Below are 9489 nucleotides of genomic sequence, written 5' to 3'. Positions count from 1 at the left end.
CTCATTCCGACATCTGATGTGTTTCAGTGACTCTTTAAATTATAGGTATTACAGATTTTGCTTCTGCAACAGAGCCCTCCCGCAGTTGCATTTTACTCCAGCATAATTGGTTACGTTCTGTAGGTGGAATTCAAAAGTGTGATTTAAACAGAGAAACTAAACTTGTAGAAAGGAAATGTAATGTATAATTCTAATGGCCCGGATGATTTGTGTAGCTTTCTACTGAGGTAATTTCCACAGAAGCGTACTGTTCCTGCAGCACTGGGTTTTGCAGAACAAATAAAATGTTCTGGCTGATGATAACCCCATGAAATACAAGTCTGTGTTAGATGCAGTCCATTTAAGGTTAAAGTTGGTGAATAAAACTGTTAGAATTTAATAATATAAAACTGGTATAGCAATCTGCTAACTTTTTGGCTGACTAATTTTTAATCAGTATTTCTGAGTGGAAATGAGGCAAGTTAAACAGCAAAAAGACAAATAAATATATCAGATACATTCAGGTTTATATTTAAAACTATTTTTGACCAAAAAGTCTGTTAAAAATAAGACTGGCATCTCTCAGATGATAAAGCAATGCAAAGTAGGAATCAATTTTGAAAAAAAAAAAAAAAAAACAAGAACATTTTGTTTATATTCAGTTAAAGAAAGGTATGTCAAACATATGTACACCCTATGTTTGTTGACATAATCACAATCAATCCCTCCTTGTAATTGTAGTAATTGCACTTGCATATTCTAATTGGTATTTTGTTGATGAAATCCAAGTCTTTCAGGTTGGTCCTTTTGGCCATTATTAATATTTAGCTCCCTCAACAAATTCTATATCAGTGTCGGGTTCAAACAGCAAATGGTACACTTTTGAATGTTTTCACCATCTCCACCCAACTGGCATGCACCTCACGAAGAATCAAACGCACCTATCCCTTTCACTTCTCAAGCTCAGCAGCCAAATCTATAAGGTAACTTGGCACACCTGTGCTCACAATGATCTCTCTTCAGACAAAGAACCTCAACTTAAAGCTTCCTCAAAGACACCACTGGTAGGAATGGACATTATTCTCAGTTTACATCATTCAACTTGCATTCAGAAGGCCAAAATAGATGCTTGATGCAATGCTTTTCATGTGTTTGGAAACAAATTAATTGCACTGTTTGGAATAGTTTATTTTATTCATTCACTGTTAACTTACAAGTAAATTATTAAATCATCACTTGAGAAATGAGTAAATTATTTAAAGTTAAAATGAACTCATTGTTATTTGTAATTAATATTTCTTCTATTTGAAGGGTTTTCAACCTACTCTTTGACTACTCTGAACTACTCATGTGAACCACTGCTCATGTGACATGTTTGTTCATATGCTGTCAATGAGATCAGGGGTCTCAAACTCCAGTCCTCAAGGGCTGCAGTCCTGCAACTCTTAGATGTGCCTCTGCTGCACCACACCTGAATAGAATAATTAGGTAATTAGCCAGGCTGGGAGAACTGATCTACACAAGGAGAAGGTAATTAAGCCATTTCATTCCAGTGTTTTGTACCTGTGGCACATCTAAAAACTGCATGACAGCGGCCCTCGAGGACTGGAGTTTGAGACCCTTGATCTAAAGAAAAGAAAAGATAAAAGATGTCACTGAGATGAGTTGTTCCTGCATCTCTTTGGAGGAAGAAAACCTTTTCAAGTTTGGGCAAAACCTGAGGTGGCTTAAGAGAGCAAAAAACTTGACAATCAGATTCAAGTCAATTGTCAACTTGGATCTTGCTATTACAACCAGTCAAAAGAAAAATGTCACATTAAATTATTATTCTAAACCTATGAAAGTAGTTTGGATTTTTCTCATAGACAAATGTATAGTAGAAAAAAACTGGGATGGATGGATTTTATTTTATTTTTTACCAAAATAAGAAAGGTAATGATGTTAGAATTAAACTTTTACCTACAATACTTTTGAAAATGTACGTTTGATTTGAGTAAAAAATTACCTTCCAAAATTATTAGTAAATTATTTTTACTTTTTACCTTTAAATTAACTTTCACTGACATCCTCATTCACTGCGAGTCACCTTTGAATGAAAGCATGTTTCTTGATGTGGCTTATAAAGAGTAAAATCACCTGTGGGCTGCAGTCAAAAGCTTTACTTGACTGACTGAATTTATTCAGCCTGGAAAGAAATGCTGGTAACCCACACTATTTATTCCGGTTGCTACGTAGGCGGATGAAGAGCCTTTATCTAATGTGACCAGTTTGGTGTCTGTAGGGGACTTCAGCTTGTTTATGTGTGCTGCCCTGGCAGAAAAGGCTTCACTCCTGCTCCACCATCAGTTGTACTTTTAAGATGGCTCCATACTAAAATTGATACTGCAAGTTGCATACAAATACAGTGTCTTGAAAAGTCTTTAAACCCCTTGGACTATCTCATATTTTATCACTTTATGTCCATAGAAGTATTTTTGTGGAATTATGTGTGATACACCAAGTCAAGGTATCGCATAATTATGAAACTGAAGGAAAATTACATGCTTTTCAAGGTTTTTTACAAATGTGTACCTGAAGGCTGTCACATATGTCTTAAGTCTTCATTTATCAGTACTTTATAGCATCACCCTTTACTACAATTAAACCTGAAAGTATTTTTAGTTATGTCTCTACCAGTTTTCTTCATTTAGAGATTAAATTGTTTACCCATTCCTTTTTGAAAACTAGCTCAGATGGATCAGCTGGAGAACATCTGTGACCAATAATTCTCAACAGAGTAACAGAATCTCAATTCAATTCTGGTCTCGACTTTGACTGGACCATTTGGACATATGAATGTACTTTGATCTAAACAATTCTACTCCAGTTTATCTGCTTCTATAATTGTACGATTTTCTAGCACTTTTAACAGTTTATCATCTAAATTATAATTTGTTCTCATCTGTTAATTTAATTTGACATGTTTAGTGTGGCCCGTGGTTCAATGTCTCCTTTAGCATTAAACCTTTGTGTTACACCTAACTTTAGGAAAATAAATGACATGAATGAAATGAAAATATATCACAAAGATTGATTAAATGATTGTAGAACCTGGTTTCCAATTTTTCTAAAGAGCATGATTCTGCCACCATGTTTACATTTAACATGGTCTGTTCAGTATGACAGTTTTCCTCCACACATGTTGTTTTAGATGACTTTTGGTTTCATCTGATCAGAGAACGTTCAACATGTTTGCTGTTTCAACTACATGACTTCTGGCCAGTGTTAGATTCTTCCACCTGTGTCACACTTTTTCCATATCTGGATAATAGATTGAACAGTGTTCTGTGAAATTATGCACTCCATTTAGATGGACTCCGGTTACTAGTTAGATGACTTCTGAACATGGATGATTGAAATGGATTTTGCTTGCCTACATACAAGCACAGCTCAAAAGAATAGACTATCAAGAAAAAGTTCAACAATTTTTCAGAAAATGAAACTGATGTATAAATTCATTACACAAAGCATGAAATATACTGCTCAAAAAATAAAGGGAACACTTTAAGTGTTAAACACCTGTTTAAGTGTTCCCTTTATGTTTTTGAGCAGTGTATTTCAAAACCTTAATTTGGATAACTGTGGATTACAGAAAATGAGAATCCATATTTCAGGTCTCAGAAAATTAGAATGTTACATAAGAATAAATAAAGGATATTCAAAGAGAAACGCCAGGATTCTGAAAAGTATGTTAATTTCTCTGAACTCATTGTTTAGTTTGTGGCTGTAACTATGTGAAAAGGTTCACATCAATAAGACTTTAGCAAGGAATAAGGTGTAAATTTACTTTGTGATAATAAATTAGAGGATTTCTACCACAATTAACTGTTCAAAAGGTGTATTAGAAAAAAAAGTATTGCTGCCACATTTCATATCCTGTATCTGGAACTCTGCTGTCACAACATCATTTTGGAGATAAAGAAACCTCAGTGTTCCGTGACAGATTATACACTGCGGAGACAGACAGCTCATGTTGTTTGTTATTCATGAAGTTTGAAACAGCAGCCACACAACTATCGATCAATCTGTTTCACTGTTCGGCGCACTTGTGCGTCACTTCGCCTGTTGCTGCGGACGGAGAAGGCTGTGTGTTCACACCCACATTCAACAGGCACCGGATCACAGCTGGTTTACGCACGGATTGGAGAGCTGTCCAGAGCGACTGCAGACCGACATCGAGGAAGATAGGGACTCTTTAATTTGCGCGCAATGGCGCCTATGCGCAAATCCTCTTCTGCCAATCCAGTTTTGCGCTTCAATAAATAGATTAAAGGACAAAAAAAAAACAACATATATTGATAGATTAGATCTTAACTGAGTTCGGATAAAAGCAGAGGAGGATGGGGACGCCATACAACGGATCCAATGTAACATCGAATTACACCAACCAGTTCGTGCAGCCGCCGTGGCGCATCGCTCTCTGGTCGGTCGCTTACAGCTCCGTGCTGGCGGTGGCCGTGTTTGGAAACCTCATCGTGATATGGATCATTCTCGCCCATAAGCGGATGCGGACGGTGACCAACTACTTTCTGCTTAACTTGGCCTTTTCGGACGCGTCGATGGCCGCTTTTAACACTTTGATAAACTTTATCTACGCTGCCCATGGAGACTGGTACTTCGGGGATGCCTACTGTAAATTCCAAAACTTCTTCCCAGTGACATCTGTGTTTGCAAGCATCTACTCCATGACTGCAATAGCTGTGGACAGGTGGGTCTATGGAAATTAACATTAATAATAGTTCAGATAATGCAGTGATTCTTAGTCTATGTTGTATATTAGCAAGTATGGTTGCATTAAATTTAATTATGTAGGGCTACACCAGGGCTGGTAGAAAATTGAATTGAATTAGACTTGATTATTTCTCGTATTCAATTCTTGAAGATAAACTGCGGTTTATTCGGCTTTTATGTCTTTTCCGAGACTTCGGTTTGAATTGAACTTCCCAATTATCTTCTTGCTCTCTTCATTAGCCACCCTGATGTTTATTTTCCACTAGAGGACATCCTCTCATGTTTTTTTTTTTTCGGTGTTTTTTTGTTTGTTTGTTTTGTTTTTTCACATTTTCCCCTATTACTACCACAAACGTAGAGTGGTTTTATTGAGGTTTAGACAAACATAACATGTTGAGCAAATTGGAAGTTTAAGTAAATTATTACTTTTGTTTGACCTTTTTCTATAAAGAAAAGAAAACTGAGAAATGCAAAACTCTTTACTATAATACCCCTAAATAAAACCATGCCCATCAAATTGCTTTCAGAATTCACAGAGTTAGAGTCCGCCTGCGTATTATTCATGTTAACACAGCTGTTCCAAGAAGGCCTCAGAGGTTTGTTAAAGAGCATCACTAAAGAAACAACATCACAAACACCAAGAACCACAGCAGACAGGTCAGGAACAAGTTGTTGGGAAGTTTAGCTCTTAAATCAATATTGCAAGCATAGAATAGAGATCTGGTCAGTAATCTGAAAATTAAAAGTGAATGGTATAAATGTAAACCATCACAGCTATGACCGGGCAGGTCATGGTTGTCCACCTAGAAAGATTGGCCAATTAAGGTTTACATCTTGGGATTATAATCCGTTCACAGCAGAACAATTAGTTGTGCTCTCTACAATTAAGGCCTTTATGGAGGAGTAACAAGAACAGAGCCATTGTGGAAACAAAGCCATTTGATTGTGAGGTGTAAGAGACTCAGTGAACTTGTGAAAGAAACTGCTGTGGTCAAATTAGACTGAAATGTTGCTCTTTGGCATTCGTACAAAATAATGTGCTTGGAGTAAAACCAACTCTGCACACAATTCCTGCCTCAACACATGGTGATGACTGTCGGTAGGCTTTCCTTCAACTTGGACAGGGAAACTGGCTGATTGTCAAGTAGATGGAACTAAATACATGAAATCTCTGGAGAGAACCTGATGCTAGACATAAATAGAGGTTTATCTTCAAGCAGGAAAACCTCATTAAGAGCCAGAGTTACAGTGGGAAGGTTTAATTCAAATCATAGAAATTAGTTAAAATGGTCTAGTCAAAGCCCAGCTCTAAATCCAACTGAGAAAATGTGGCAATTCTTGATGCTTGCTGATGCTCACCACATACTCTCACTGAACTTGAGCTTTGTTTCAATGACAAATGAATAAAAAAATCAGCAAAGTTATATCAGAAGGTGGTCTTACAAATCTTAAGTCAGGTGGGCTGCATACATAGGCATGTCATACCTTTTAGATTTTTATTAGACAATAAATGGTTACAATAATAGTTGAGAATATATTTATTTTTGTTACACCACAATCAGGCTGAATCAGTAGCTTTGTGAATGGGAGTTTGTGCCAGCATGTTAGAAAAGATTTCCCATTTTTAACGCTCTAAGCTTTTTGTTTTCTGTCACATGCAGTCATCCTTTCTTCTCTGTTTCTTATTGCTCTGTGGTTTCCAGTTATTTGGAAATTCAACACTTTCAGCTGGGCTTTAATTACTAAACTATCATAATTTCCCCTATAGGGGACAATAAAGATCTATTCTATTCTATTCTATGAAAGCTTCATCTATTCGCCGAAGATGAAGACAAAAGATGCAAAGAAGGAATAGCAGTGTTGTTAAGTTTGCATGTTGAGCGTGCTGTGATGTTGTGTGAGGTGTCTTCTCAGCACAGTGCTTCCCCTTGACACAAAACAATGTATTTCCTCGAGCAAAGCCTGTTTTGGCTCCTCTACTGCAACTACAATTGGTATTTTTGGCCTGCAGTGCCCCTTGAATCTCACAGTTTGTTTACTGAGAAAGAGAACATTGCAATGACCTAGCCTACATGATGCAGATGTAACCTCCGGTCATGCTTTCCTTAACCCTGGTATGGCGCTGTCTCCGCTCTGATGTCTTGAAATGGCAGAAGCCACAGTTCGTGATCATCTGTGAATTTGTCCTTCCTGAAATCTCTCTGCAGGCAGGCGCTTTTATGGGGACTGCTGCAAAAGACAAGTTTTTGCATAAAGAGTGAATTTACAGCCGGTATTCCAGCTATTTATTGCAACAAAGTTATTGCACATACATATACTGTCGGCTTGAGAACAGCACTCCCTCCATAAATAGTGATGCTTAAATTGTTTATAAATATAGGCTTAATTATGAGTGTTTGAAGTAGATGATACTTATAGAATTAAATAAAACTAATACATATTGAAAACATTACAATGTAAAGTTTCTAGTGAAACCTAATCAGTCATGCACATTCATATTCAGCTGTGCGGAACAGTTTCAACTCATATGAACCGTCCGCTTCAGTTCCCTCCACAACCTTTCCTCTGGATTTAGGTCAAGAATTTGACTTGGCCATTCCAAAACATTAACTTAATTCCTCTTATCTATTCTTTTGTAGAACCACTTGTGTGTTAAGTCTCATGTTTCTTTTACACGACTCACATTCTGATGAGATTTATTTCCCAAACAGATACCATTTCTCTTTCTATCTTACCAACACAGCTTTGAATTTATGCTTTGGCTAATGCTCCCAAACTATTTTTGGACAAAGCTAAGTTTTATCCAAAACAATGACACTAACTCTGTAAATTTCACAAATTATACAAAGTTCTCCTCCTCTACTCTGTGTTGAACAAAACACTCAGAGGCAAAAGGTTGTTCGTCCTGATCTGAATACAAAATCATTATTTTGAACATTCCTCCGATATGAACACTTTGTGATCAGTAATACCTTTTATTATTGTTATCTTACTGCTTTGATGTTGTTGCTTTTTTCACAGTCATGCACAGTTTGGTCCTGACGTTAAATTCATGTTTTACCATTAACATGACACTATGTAAAAATGGAAATTCATGGTCCTTAAGTAATTATTAGGGATGACCATAAGTTTTGATATCATAACAAACTTTGTCTTTGGGAAAGATATCTCTAGTTGTGGAGTGTCACTAATGTGAAGTTTTTCTTTTATTTGTGCCTAGTCAGCCAGAATGTTCATTAATGAGCTTCACACACATATCTGGATGTACAGATCTGCAATACTGAATAATCCTGCTAAAAGTATAACTATTGCATTTTTTTAACAGCACTTACTAATTAAGTTCTCCATCTCACAAGGAAATCAATGAATGGATTTGAATTAAAACAGTAAATTGTAGAAAATCAGTATTTCAAGCTAAAACTAAACCATTTCTGTTTTTAGCAGGAACGGCTAAACCAATAAAAATGTGCATCAACATTTCAAAGACGACTTGACCTTTTAACTGAAATGTTTATTTTAAAAAATGCCTTTATTTTTCTTCGACAACAAAAATGTCAGTAAACAAAACAATTTGACTAGAATTTGAGAGATGAATAATATTTAAGCAAAGGAACCCATCTCATCAAATTTGTCACTGATTTTAAATAGACCGTTTTTTTTAGAATTGGACCAAAACATGACTAAAAGTGACTAACTTTGCAGCTGTTTTCAGTCCATCCAGATTGCTTTTCCACTATCCCAAAGGAAAAGGGGTCAATTTCTGGTCAGTGATCTTATTCAAAGTTTAATAAATATTCAATAATTTGCCAATTCAGGGCTTGTACAGAAAATATGGATAAAAAAGGGGACCATTACTACAATGTTTTCCAGTGTGAAAATCTAAACCAGGGTTGAGTCTTGAAGACTTAGATTTTAACTGATTGCATAATGTTTAGCTGCTAGAGTGAGCATCTTCCAAGGTAACTTCTTCTAGGTTCACAACATCGTCTTCTTGAATATTTCATTCCCACTGGCCAAATTACAAATTCAGAAATATTTGCTATTCTACTTGGTGAATATAACTTATTAATGTCCTGCAGCCTAAAAACAGTGTAAATCAGTGTATGTGCTTCTGGGTGTTTCTGCATTTTATTTCAACTGAAACTCTAAAAGTTACCAGTTACACAAACCCCATTTTGGACGCTGCATGATTTTCAAACTGCTGATCAAAAAGCTTCAGAGCTGCAAATTCAGTTTCACTGAGGAGGTAAAAAAAATTGGCTTTTTCTCTGTTACCAGAGCAGCTCCCTGAGGGGCAACAACAAAGATGCTTCATCCAATCACAAGCAATTGTGTGAAACTACATTACACTGGCCCCGACACTAGATCCCTAATCAAGTATTTGCAGCAGGGTGATTTATGAACTAAGATTGAAAGACAATGTTGGCTGATGTGATGGAGTTGAAGGCACTGAGAAATACAGCAGTAGTTATGCAGCACCAGTATATGTAATGTTTTGAAAGGAAAGCCTCGTTTATTTTCCTGAAAGCAGAGCAGCAATGCTTCTCCCCACTGTGCTGCACAGAATAAAGCACTGTTTTAAAATACACTCCAGGTGTATTGCACCCAATAAACTTGCATGTGAAACCTTATGAAATAATCATTTTTATGGAAATTATGTAGCTTCTCAACACAACAGACAATGCATACAATAACTACAACAAACAGATCCAACATTTTTCCTTACAGCTCAGTGAAAAC

General features: G+C 36.4%; 1 protein-coding gene across 1 annotated transcript in view; it reads left to right on the top strand.

Annotated features, from left to right (window-relative positions):
- Positions 1 to 4097: 4097 nt before the first annotated feature.
- Positions 4098 to 9489, top strand: part of tacr3 (tachykinin receptor 3) — a 32528-nt gene continuing 27136 nt past the window's right edge. The window contains exon 1 of the mRNA XM_005807189.2: positions 4098 to 4726. Coding sequence (XP_005807246.1) covers positions 4359 to 4726 — 368 coding nt within the window. The 5' untranslated portion in view covers positions 4098 to 4358. The remainder of the gene's footprint in view (positions 4727 to 9489) is intronic.

The sequence above is a fragment of the Xiphophorus maculatus genome, chromosome 5 (assembly GCF_002775205.1).
Source record: "Xiphophorus maculatus strain JP 163 A chromosome 5, X_maculatus-5.0-male, whole genome shotgun sequence".
NCBI lineage: Eukaryota > Metazoa > Chordata > Actinopteri > Cyprinodontiformes > Poeciliidae > Xiphophorus > Xiphophorus maculatus.
This window is presented reverse-complemented; position numbering and strand designations above follow the sequence as displayed.